At 41.3% G+C, this 12,900-nt stretch overlaps 1 protein-coding gene across 2 annotated transcripts in view; it reads left to right on the top strand.

Moving 5' to 3' along the window:
- The window catches only part of CHCHD3 (coiled-coil-helix-coiled-coil-helix domain containing 3), a 194,554-nt gene that overhangs the window by 119,314 nt on the left and 62,340 nt on the right, over positions 1–12,900 (top strand). For both annotated transcript variants that reach the window (XM_008493056.2, XM_030457356.1), the window contains exon 5: positions 1,752–1,835. In XM_008493056.2, the coding sequence (XP_008491278.1) occupies positions 1,752–1,835 (84 nt within the window). The remainder of the gene's footprint in view (positions 1–1,751; positions 1,836–12,900) is intronic.

Genomic DNA, 12,900 nt, shown 5'->3' on the forward strand with positions numbered 1-12,900 from the left:
GTTAAAAGAGGTATTTCCTCTGGAAGACTTGTAGCTCTGTGTCTATTCTGTGTGCATTTGTGCTCTTTTCATCTATTCCATCATTCCTAATGGATCTCCTTGATCCTACATATTTGTACCTACTACAGATGAAAAGCCAAAAAAATGTCAACTTGCTCAAGAGTGCTAGAAGCAGTGATGTTTAAATGAATAATCAAGTCATATTAGTATTCAAAAGATAAATGTTTGGAATTATTCTGTATTCTATTAGATTGCTGGACACGGGAGTAATATAGTAGTTACCTACAGTAAAGGTTTCACCCTTCTTAGTTGGATATTTCAGTGAATCCAGAGTTTCCAGTGCATTAATTAGTAATTAAAGAGAACAGCAGGGCTTTAGGTGTACTTTTAAAATCTGCTTTTTACAAATAATGGGAACATTTTGGTTCTTTCCTAACCTTCCTGTGTTTAGAATTTGGCAAATGCTTTAATAAATTCCTGAACTGGGGTTTTTTTGAGAAAAAAACCCAGCTACTTTAGAAGAATTCTTTTTACCTACAAATACATGGATGCAAGTTCAGTTCTTCCCATGTCATAATGTCCAAAATGTTGGATATTCAGGCTATGTGTGTATTTAGGTTGGAAGCTTGAGGAAGTTTCCTTAAGCTCAGCAGTGATCTCTGAAACTGATTTTTCCAAAAAAAATGAAATTCATCTCAACATGGTGTCCTGGCTGATCCCAACAGGATGAGGTTCAACATTCCAAGGGCCGGGTCCTGCACTTTGGCCACAACAACCCCATGGGGAGCTCCAGGCTGGGCACAGAGTGGCAGAAAGGGACCTGGGAGTTTGGATTGCCAGGAAGCTGAACAGGAGCCAGCAGTGTGCCCAGGTGGCCAAGAAGGCCAATGGCATCCTGGGCTGGATCAGGAAGAGCGTGGCCAGCAGGTCCAGGGAAGGGATTCTGCCCCTGTGCTCAGCTCTGGGGAGGCCACAGCTTGAGTCCTGTGTCCAGTTCTGGGCCCCTCAGCTCAGGAAGGAGATTGAGGTGCTGGAGCAGGTCCAGAGAAGAGCAAGGAGGCTGTGAAGGGATCCAGCAGAATTCCTGTGAGGAAGGGCTGAGGGAGCTGGGGGTGTTGAGGCTGGAGAAGAGGAGGCTCAGGGGAGACCTCATCACTCTCTCCAACTCCCTGAAAGGAGGTTGGAGCCAGGGGGGGGTTGGGCTCTTTTCCCAGGCAACTCTCAGCAAGACAAGAGGGCAGGGTCTCAAGTTGTGCCAGGGGAGGTTTAGGTTGGAGATTCGAAAGAATTTCTTTCTGGAGAGGGTGATCAGGCATTGGAATGGGCTGCCCAGGGAAGTAGTGGATTCTCCGTGTCTGGAGATATTTCCAAAGAGCCTGGATGTGGCACTGAGTGCCATGGGCTGGGAACTGCAGTGGGAGTGGATCAAGGGTTGGACTTGATGATCTCTGAGGTCCCTTCCAACCCAGCCAATTCTATGATTCTATGATCTTCAGGATGTTTCCAAATACATTTGGACAAACTCTGGCACAGCTTTTGAGGAGGGAAGGAAAGAAACCCAGTACAATAAAAAAATCTCTTTCCATTTTCAATGCAGCAATCATCATCTTATTAATGCACTCTTTGGCAAAAACTAATAGGCTGCAGTTCTCAATCACTAGATATCCCTTCCTGGTACAATTTCTAGTAGATGGTTTTGCTTTTCTAGTGATGCTTCTTCCTTGATCTGATTTTCTCTTTCTTTCTTTTAGGCCAAGCAGCTGGAAGCAAAGGACAGAGAACTGAAGAAGCATGATGCTTACTACAAAGAGCAACTGGCACGACTGGAGGAGAGGGTGAGCCTGCTTTCCCTTTTAATGAAGTCTTCTCTTCATTTTTACTGTTTTCTGATTGCATTTTACTCTTACTCACAGTGACTTTTCTAAGGACAGAACGATGAAAACTGTGGCCAGAGCGTTGGGGTTTTTATATTAAGTGCTACTGTTTCTGGCTTAATATTGAGAAGATGGAGGCTTTAATGTCAAGAATATTGTTTCTTTTACCAAGTTCTCACATTTGCAATGAGATTTCATGTCCCAGTAATTACATACAGAGAAACAATCTGACTGAGGTTATTGTTACACCAGCACAGGTGAAACACCAGGGTAAGGGAAATGGGTTTCACCAAGTAAGCTTCAAATTGCACATGAAGTGTGAAGATAAATACTGAATTTCTTGCTTACACTGCAGTCCACAGTTCCTTTCCTTGGAGTTTGTAAAAGCCACCAGCATGTGGGGAGCTTAATGTTAATTGCAAGTTGTTTATGCCATGTTTAAAAAGCACTTCTGTGTCTTTTTTCACAGTAGATTTGAAATGGAACTGAAAAGAACAGTTTGATAAGCTGTATGGAGTGTGCACAATGTTTTAACATATTGCTGCTAACGTTTGTGGTCTTTATAAGGTATTATTTTATAGGATGTTAATATCAAATAATTACTGCTGCCATCATTTTCTGGGTCCCTGGCTGGTTGTAACCTTCAGCCTAAGCACATTTGCCTCCTTTCCCTCTCTGCCTTCCTGAGCCTACTTATTGTTGATTCCCTGGGATTTTTTTCTAGTCACTTTTGAAAGCAATATAACCAAGATACATATTCATTTATGCAGCTTAGCAGGCTAGGAGAAAACCCCTTGTTTTTATGGATTAGGGAGACGAGCATGTTGCATGAATTATCAGTATGTATAATTGGTCTTAATGAATATTTTAAATAGAGGGCATATCAGATACTGTCTCAGTGTTTTGTCCTACCTTTTTGAAGATTGCATTAATGAAGTTGTGTTCTTGTCAATGAACAATAGTTTGAAAGGATGAGGGTAAATTAGTTTAATGATTCTAAAACTGCATTATTCAAACAGGAAAAAAAAATCCTCCTCACACACAAAATTACCTCCCTCAGCCCACAGAATACCTTTCTTATTTTCAAATAACTGGCTGGTGTTGGAGTAAAACCTGTCTGCAGTATCTCATCCAAACTGGCTTCTTCTGGGGTGCTTCTACCTCTTGCTCTTAGTTATCAGCCTTCTATTTTATCATTACAGTGCAAGTAGCAGAGGAGTAATTCATGGCACAGGGTGTGTGATAACTGATAAAGCTCTTGCTTTGCCTTTTTAAGGTGCTATGCAGTAAATAAGATTTTATTTAGATTACATTTAGTTATTTTGATGTTAGATTGCTGATAGAGTGCCTTCACTTGCTGCTCTCAAATGAAGATTTCCAACGTGGAATTGTGTTTTTAGAGGAAAGTGAATGTATCATTCAGGGCTACAACTGAGATAATGAACTAGAAGTAATTGTATTTGAGTGCTACTGAAGTGTCACCCCCCAGGTAACCTTTTCTTTCTCTTTTCTTGGACTTGGAAGTCTTCAGGACTAGAGCAGGCAGTTCTGAGTTAAGCATCCTCTGCCACGGGTGATGTTTTCTCTGTCTTCAGAGTGGAGTTCTCGTGGTACTAAGGCTTGTCTCTTCAGACTGACTTTTCATTTTTTAAGCTAAGAAACCTTTGCTTTGCAAACAAAAATCTGGTTTGGTTTCAAAAGTTCACATGCATACCTCTCCTGCTCTAAAGGAGTTGTTGGAGCTCGGAAAGGAGCTGAACCCTGGGCTCTGAATCTGGCTTTGAACTGTTTCAGAGATGTGGAGACTACAGAATGAAAACCTCCAGGAGCAGGGAGGTCATGTCTCCTGCAATCCTGGATTTGCTGAGGATGTTGCTGTTTGCCTGCTGCTGTTGCTTGGGTCATTTGTGAGCTTCTGTGTTGGTCATTTTTGAGCATCAGGATGGGAACAGAGCTTTAAGAAAGGAAAAAAAAAAAGAAAAAGGAAAGAAAAAAAGAAAAAGAAAGCTCTGGAAAGGCCAAGTGTTTTGGAAATTATGGAGAATAATACAATAATAGGCTGCTTGTTTCTTGTGAAACTTGCCCTGGTTTCAGTGAAAGGTTCCCCAAGTCAGAGTATGGGATGCTCAGCAAGGGAAAAGATCAAGACCCAGGAGGTAAGGTGGGAGCTGAGCAACTTGGAGAAGTGAAGTCAGTCTGAAGAAATATGCCATCTGAGTCTGTCACCTGTGACAAAGAATGCTAATTACCTCCTCAGATCATTCTTACATCAAATCAGCACACTTAAACATACTTCACTTCTGCATCTGTGGTATTTCTGTCTGTTGCATCATGGAGTGTCAGAACTCATCTGTGTGATTAATTGGCTTTTTGATTACTTCGCTTTTTCAATTAGAGGCTTCGTATTTGTGTTCTTCAATGCCACTGGAAAAACAATGCAGACAGTGATAATAAAGGGAGGCAACAACAGAAGAGATTAGTGTCAGCACAATGTGCTCCTTATGGAGAAAATTATTATCCATATTCAGTGCCAGATGAAGTCTGTCAATTATAAAATATTCCAGCGACTGAGTGAAGATGCTCAACCTTTTCAGGGGATTAATACAGGACAAAATAACTGTGCACCAGTGACAGCTGTGATGCTCAAACATAAACAATTCTATTCTCCAGGGTGATATCTGTTCATAAATTTGGTTTATGTGCTAAAAACCTTTTGATACTTTCCAAAAACCCAGCGATTCCCCTAACAGCTGCCAGTGTTTCTAGGTCAAAGATAGCACATAAGCTATGAGTTATTACCTGCTCTACAGCAGCAAAGCAAAATGAGATGGTTTAACAAAGGATTTAAAGAATAACCTTCTCATACTCTATGTCTGACTAGGATGTGAAGCTGTTATTTAAGAGTTCACACATTAAGCTTTAAGAAAAAATGTCAGTATTTTTCATTGTCTGCTGACAGGCTAATGGTACTTCTTGACTGCAGCAAAAAAAAAGAGGTAGCAGGATTCAAATCATATGTATACCATATATTGTCTTAATTATTTACTAGAAGAAGGTGGCATTAGTGGTATTTCAAACCATGGAATTTTTCTTTTTAAATAGGAGAGCAAGGAAGAGCAAAACTAATGTGTCAGGCAGACTGCTCAGCTCCATACTTGGGAGAACAACCCTACAGCTTCTTTCTTTCATATCATCTTGTGTTTATCCACACACCCCTCCCATCCTTCTGTCCTGTTGCATTCATCATTGTTCTGTTCAACTCCTCAACCTCCAGCATCCTTCCATTGTGCCACTGGTTTCAGAGTCATTTCCAAGCCTCAGTATGGACTTCATAACCAACTTTGCATCTCTAACATCACCACGGTTTGCAGGTTCCAGGCTGTATCAGCAGTTGCATTAATTGTCTCCAAAGCAGCTGTTGTTCCTTCACCCAGTTGCTTTTGCTTTTTAGAACACTTGTGCCCCATGGGAAATGTGACTGGATCCTCTCCAGCTGCTGTTAAAGTTTTGACACATCACCCAGACACGTGGAGGGAGGGTTCTCTCCTCGTGCTTCTGTTGCTTTGAGAATGATCCAGCTCTCCCTAATTCGAATTTTCTCCAGCAAATCCAACTATTTTCTTGTTACATTGCTCCAAAATACCATTATGCATTGTTAGGAGAATCATGGCCCCAGTCACAGGAGCAGAAGGAAATTAATTTTAATTCACTGCTGTATGACACAACTACTTAGTTTATCAGTGTGAATGGGCAGGATGTGTACTGCAGTACTAATCAGGATTTTTTAAACTCAAACCAAGTTTTTTATGCTTCTGAGTTTCCCAGAAACACTTTCAGTAAGTATTAGAGTAGGATGCATGGGGATGTGCATACAGAACAAGGTAATAAAATTATTCTGTTAATATTTGGAGGTTTCAGCATAATATTAGATACACAACAGATTTAGCAGTCAACAAGTTACTGCCCTAATAATTCTCCTGTGCTGATACTAGAATTTCTGTGCATGTCTTTGCTGACTTTAGTGCAGTGAGAGTCCTGCAACCATACAGGGCTTACTGCCAGATCAGAGCCTGAGAATATAGACATAAGTTCTGGAAATGTGATCCTCTTATCTGCATCCATGTTTTTTTTTTTTCCACGACTTAAATTTTGAGGCAGGATTTGCAAATCCTAGTTTGGGCACTTAATTTGGGGATTCTACTTACCATGTAGGCTGTCAAGGAGCATTAACCTTAAGGTAAGATGAGCTCACAGAGCACAAAGCTGATGGCACATACTATACCAGGTGTTAAATAGTATTATCCATCCTGCTTGCTACAGTAAATAGGATTTTGCTATTATGATGTGTCAGGATTTTCAGGGAAATCAAATTTACCAGACACTAAACTGTCGTCCTCACTGCTGAGCAGCTTTTTATTCTGGGATACTAATCCTGTTGGTAGGAAATGCTTATACCAATTGTGTGGGGAAATTATAATTTAATGATCCTTTCCTTTTTTTTTTTTTTTGCTATTCAAAGCTGAGAATGCACCAATATTCTTTGCAGTGATAGCTCAGAAAAGGAGATGGTACACAGCTCAGCTTCACAGCCAAGAATTGGCTTTTTGAAGGTGTTTATAATGAAGAGAAGTGCAAAGATGCAAACAATGTGGGTTCCACAGTTGGTTCAGATGCTTCAGAGTCTTGTTTACTTTTTCAGACCTCAACAACTAAATAATCAGAATCTGTTTGCTGTGGTTTTTGTAAGCTGTAGGTTGCAAAATGTAGATAACAGAGGGGGGGGGACTATTGTAAAGCAGTATAATAACTACAAGCATTTTTATTCCTTACAACATCTTTTAGCAGTTTAAACAATTTTGTTCCTATTTGTTTTCAGTTATCACTCTGTTTACTTCCTTCAATCTTGAATGACTCTATCAGCAAGAATTTCATAACCAGAGGATGATTCTGCTGTCACCTCTTGCACTTAGAAGTTTGTATTTCCCACAGCAAACACCTTTACTCCCCACCCATTCCTGTTGCATCCTTTCATCTCTTTCAAAAGCAAATAGCATGGATGCAGGGGAAGTGTTTTAAGATTTCAGGCTGAATCCAGCAAAGCTGGAAATGGTTTTCCATGGATGGAGCATTGAGGGAAGATGCAGGGAAAGCTCAGCAAAACTTTTCTCCAGGAAGGAAACGGATCAGGTCTAGTGGAGAGCTGACAGCCTTGCACGTAGTCAACAACTTGGCCCTGGGTGCTTTCCTTATGGAACACCAGTAATACCAGTAGGTTTTTCCAAACTGACCATTTCCCTTCAAAACACTGCTCAAAGAGATTCCTGTTCTAATGTGTAGCAACAGGAATAATCATTGAGTTGTAGGTTTGTTTTAAAGTGTGCATCTTGTTTACCACCCATTCCTGCTGCGTCCTCTCATCTCTTTCAAAAGCAAATAGCATGGATGCAGGGGAAGTGTTTTAAGATTTCAGGCTGAATCCAGCAAAGCTGGAAATGGTTTTCCATGGATGGAGCATTGAGGGAAGATGCAGGGAAAGCACAGCAAACTTTCTCTCTAGGAAGAAAAGTGATCAGGTGTAGTGGAGAGCTGACAGCCTTGCACATAGTCAACAACTTGGCCCTGGGTGCTTTCCTCATTGGACACCAGTAATACCAGTAGGTTTTCCCAAACTGACCATTGCCTTTCAAAACACTGCTCAAAGAGATTCCTGTTCTAATGTGTAGCAACAGGAATAATCATTGTGTTGTAGGTTTGTTTTAAAGTGTGCATCTTGTTTACCACCCATTCCTGCTGCGTCCTTTCATCTCTTTCAAAAGCAAATAGCATGGATGCAGGGGAAGTGTTTTAAGATTTCAGGCTGAATCCAGCAAAGCTGGAAATGGTTTTCCATGGATGGAGCATTGAGGGAAGATGCAGGGAAAGCACAGCAAAACTTTTCTCCAGGAAGGAAACGGATCAGGTCTAGTGGAGAGCTGACAGCCTTGCACGTAGTCAACAACTTGGCCCTGGGTGCTTTCCTTATGGAACACCAGTAATACCAGTAGGTTTTTCCAAACTGACCATTTCCCTTCAAAACACTGCTCAAAGAGATTCCTGTTCTAATGTGTAGCAACAGGAATAATCATTGTGTTGTAGGTTTGTTTTAAAGTGTGCATCTTGTTTACCACCCATTCCTGCTGCATCCTTTCATCTCTTTCAAAAGCAAATAGCATGGATGCAGGGGAAGTGTTTTAAGATTTCAGGCTGAATCCAGCAAAGCTGGAAATGGTTTTCCATGGATGGAGCGTTGAGGGAAGATGCAGGGAAAGCTCAGCAAACTTTCTCTCTAGGAAGAAAAGGAATCAGGTCCAGTGGAGAGCTGACAGCCTTGCACATGGTCAGCTTGGCCCTGGGTGCTTTCCTCATTGAACACCAGTAATACCAGTAGGTTTTCCCAAATTGATCATTGCCCTTCAAAACACTGCTCAAAGAGATTCCTGTTCTAATGTGTAGCAACAGGAATAATCATTGTGTTGTAGGTTTGTTTTAAAGTGTGCATCTTGTTTACCACCCATTCCTGCTGCATCCTTTCATCTCTTTCAAAAGCAAATAGCATGGATGCAGGGGAAGTGTTTTAAGACTTCAGGCTGAATCCAGCAAAGCTGGAAATGGTTTTCTATGGATGGAGCATTGAGGGAAGATGCAGGGAAAGCACAGCAAACTTTCTCTCTAGGAAGAAAAGTGATCAGGTGTAGTGGAGAGCTGACAGCCTTGCACATAGTCAACAACTTGGCCCTGCGTTCTTTCCTCATTGGACACCAGTAATACCAGTAGGTTTTCCCAAACTGACCATTGCCTTTCAAAACACTGCTCAAAGAGATTCCTGTTCTAATGTGTAGCAACAGGAATCATCACTGTGTTGTAGATTTGTTTTGAAGTGTGCATCTTGTTCACCACAGATGGGTGAAGCCACCTTTCAGCAAGCAGCTTTCAGATATTCTGCCAATGGTTTTTTTTGGAGAATATGATCCACAAAGGAATCTCTTATGACTGTTTCAGCTTTTTGAGTTTCTGTGGTGTGCTTTAATGGAGATGCTTCCTAATCCTCTGTCTGTAGAGGTCTTTTTCTTTCTTCTGATATTTAAACTGTTAGTTTCTATAATACCTGTGTTGTCTTTGACCCAGCCAAACTCCTGTATTTCAGGAAAGACCTTGCTGTGAAAGGCCTTTGCAGACCTTCCTTCTCTGTAAATCCTAAGTGGGAATGTCCAGGTTGTATCACTCTACAATATTTTTCCATTTCAATCAGTTTTTATAGCATTGGTCTCTAAATATCCGTGGTTTGAAAGAAAAGAGTTTCATCATTCTTACTTCACATCAATTTTTATGAGATGTCAATGTTTTTTGCTTGGTTCTATCTACCTCTCTGGCTGTCTCTCTGTCTCTCCTCCTCATCATATCAAATTTGATTTATAAATATATGAAAATCCCTTGTGTATCAATACATAACCCTATTTCCAACCATTGTTCAGACAGAAGCAATAAAATATATTGCAGTTTCCAGTTGAAGAATGAAATAATGTAATTATTAATGAACATCTCTGTGAAGTTACTGGTCTCTTTTTTTTTTTTTTTTTCCCCTGAATATATGTATTCAGCTGTAACAGTGAATTCTTGCAGTTTCCCACAAATCCATACAGTAGGACACCTGAGTATAAAATCAAGATATATTAATTTCTCATTTGGCATTGGGGCCAGCAGACTTTTCCACGTCTGAGCTCATAGGCTGCATAAATGAGATAAAAGTAGGAGTTCATCTGAGTTTCCAAGTGCTTTGTATTTCCACACTGCTCATGAAACCCTCCCTTTTCAGTACTGACCACAGCATAATGGTTTTTGTCAGCTTAGCATAATAAAGCTGTCAAACCCACCCTGTGATCTTGCTTCACGTCGCCAATATCAGGAAATTTCTCTCTTCAAATTCCATTATATTTTGGGGACAGAGCTTTTGTTGAGAGCTTCTTGCCTGCCAGGTTGAGATTAGGAAACTTGCTACCAATTACAATATCTGAAACCTCAAACCTGATTGACAGCCTGAGCTTCACAACCTCCCTATCTCACCCAGCCACAATCTTTGTTTTAAGATGCAATTTTTGTCATTTTTTTTCCTCCTCGTTATCTTTTATTTACCAATCTCTGAACAAATAGCTACCATGCTAAATAATAAATACACAGCTCACTCCTATTTCTTTACCCCTAAGCCCACCAAACATTCATGGCATTTTCTTTGGAGATGTTTTTCCATTTAAAAGTACCTGTTTCAGTCTCACCTTTCACTGCCTCACATCCCAATCAATAGCAGCAGTGAAATGTTGCTTAATAACAAAATAAGGGCTTGTTAGGAGCAGTAGATATTGACATTACTCTAAATGTTTTTTTAATAGATTATTTTTCCATTCTGTTTGTGTGTCTAAATATAAATGGAAACCAATAAAAAAGTGTGGGAAGTAATATTCCAGGCATTTTTCCCCTGCACAGAAAGGCACTTGATAACTTGTAACATGTAGCCAGAAGTTTGGTATAATTTGTTTGAAATCTTTTTGTTGTTCTTTTATTCACCCAGTATGTGCAAAATCATTATTTGAGATTTTTTTTTTCTTTTCTGGTAGTTTCATTTGGGCACAAAAGATTTCATAGTTCCATGGGTTTAGTTTTGTAAAGAATTGGCAGAAGACCAAGAAATAATGTTATACTGCAGGAAAAAAATGAATATGAGTCCTGAAGCAGGGCTGTGTTTACATCCTCTTTCAAGACTTTTCAGCTACATTGTGCTTTTTATTGTTTGCATTTTTTTCCTTTATCTTTTTCCCTCGAGTCCTGTGTCCAGTTCTGGGTCCCTCAGCCCCTCAGGAAGGAGATTGAGGTGCTGGAGCAGGTCCAAAGGAGGCAACTGGGCTGGGGAAGGGACTGGAGCACAGATCCTGTGAGGAGAGGCTGAGGGAGCTGGGGGTGTTGAGGCTGGAGAAGAGGAGGCTCAGGGGAGACCTCATCACTCTCTCCAACTCCCTGAAAGGAGGTTGGAGCCAGGGGGGGGTTGGGCTCTTTTCCCAGGCAACTCTCAGCAAGACAAGAGGGCAGGGTCTCAAGTTGTGCCAGGGGAGGTTTAGGTTGGAGATTAGAAAGAATTTCTTTCTGGAGAGAGTGATCAGGCATTGGAATGGGCTGCCCAGGGAAGTAGTGGATTCTCCGTGTCTGGAGATATTTCCAAAGAGCCTGGATGTGGCACTGAGTGCCATGGGCTGGGAACTGCAGTGGGAGTGGATCAAGGGTTGGACTTGATGATCTCTGAGGTTCCTTCCAACCCAGCCAATTCTATGATTCTGTGATCTTCATTACTATCTCTCTTTAACCCATCACCATTCTTGTAACTCTTTTTTCTGGAGTAACTTCTGATTTACTGCCTTTTTTCTTATGCCACTGGTCAGAACTGACTCAGATATTTTCCTTCCACTCTTCCTGCTACATTTCCTTATGCTTTTTTTGGCTGAAAATACTGTTTTAAACTCATCCTGAAGTTTCTTTCTCAGCCTATGGATACCTCAGTGCTGTTTCCCATAGAATTTCACATTGTTGGTGTTTTTTGGAGGTTAGACTGTCCTTGAGGTTAGACAGGCAATGTGAATGCTGAAAACCTCTAAAATTCAAACTCTTAGAGATTTTAGTAGTAAGTAGGGGATTTACTGACCCAGGACACAGGGAAGTTTTATTTTTCAGGAATTGGCTATTTTTATACAGTGCTTAGTGTTTATCCAGCTATCATATAGCTTTGTAAAGACAATTTCTTTCATAAACCCTTTTCTGTTCCTACAGCTTTTAAGTCCTCACTGCTTGAAGTATTTTTTTTTCCTTAACTTTTCCTCAGTTATACAATTATCACTGCTCTGGATCTCAGCATTTATTGACCTCCTACTGTAGAAACTTTTTATAGTCCCATAATAAGGTGGTCATCACCAATCATTATATTTCTCTGAGTGGTTCAGTTAAAGTCATTTGAACTTTGGTGTTTGTGAAGTCTGGACCTGTATACATGTTCATGGAATAATAGAGAAGTTTGGTTTTGAAGGAAACTTTAAACTTTTACTTCAAACCCCCCTGCAATGGGCAGGGACACTTCCCACCAGCCCAGGTTGCTCTAAGCCCATCCAACCTGACCTCCAACATTTCCAGGGAACTTCCTTGGGAAACCTGTTCCAGTCTCTCACCAGCCTCACAGCAAAGCATTTCTTCCCAATAGATAGTCTGAATCTCCTGTCTGTGAGTTTTAGACCATTTTTCCCTTTTCCTGTCACTCCAGGCCCTTGTCCCAAGTCCCTTCCCAGCTTTCCTGGAGCCCCTTCAGGCACTGGAAGGTTCTCTAAGGTCTCCCCATTGCATCCTTCTCTTCTCCAGGTTTAACCTCCCAGGTTTTCTCATCCTATCTCTATGGCAGAGCTGCTCTCTGATCATCTTTGTGGCCTCCTCTGGACTCACTCCATCCATTTCATGTCTTTTCTGTTCTGGGGGCTCCAGAAATGGACATTAGTCCAGGTGGAATCTCACAGGGGTGGAATAGAAGAGGAGAATCCCCTTCTGTGACCAGCTGGCCATGCAATCCAGGTCAGAGTTGGTTTTCTGGGCTGCAAGGACACCTTGGTGACTTTTGTCACCAACTTTAAACTTTTACTTCCAACCTCCCTGCAATGGGCAGGGACACTTCCCACCAGCCCAGGTTGCTCCAAGCCCCATCCAACCTGACCTCCAACATTTCCAGGGATGGGGAAGCCACAACTTCCTTGGGAAACCTGTTCCAGTCTCTCACCAGCCTCACAGCAAAGCATTTCTTCCCAATAGATAGTCTGAATCTCCTGTCTGTGAGTTTTAGACCATTTTTCCCTTTTCCTGTCACTCCAGGCCCTTGTCCCAAGTCCCTTCCCAGCTTTCCTGGAGCCCCTTCAGGCACTGGAAGGTTCTCTAAGGTCTCCCCATTGCATCCTTCTCTTCTCCAGGT

The sequence above is a fragment of the Calypte anna genome, chromosome 1 (assembly GCF_003957555.1).
Source record: "Calypte anna isolate BGI_N300 chromosome 1, bCalAnn1_v1.p, whole genome shotgun sequence".
NCBI lineage: Eukaryota > Metazoa > Chordata > Aves > Apodiformes > Trochilidae > Calypte > Calypte anna.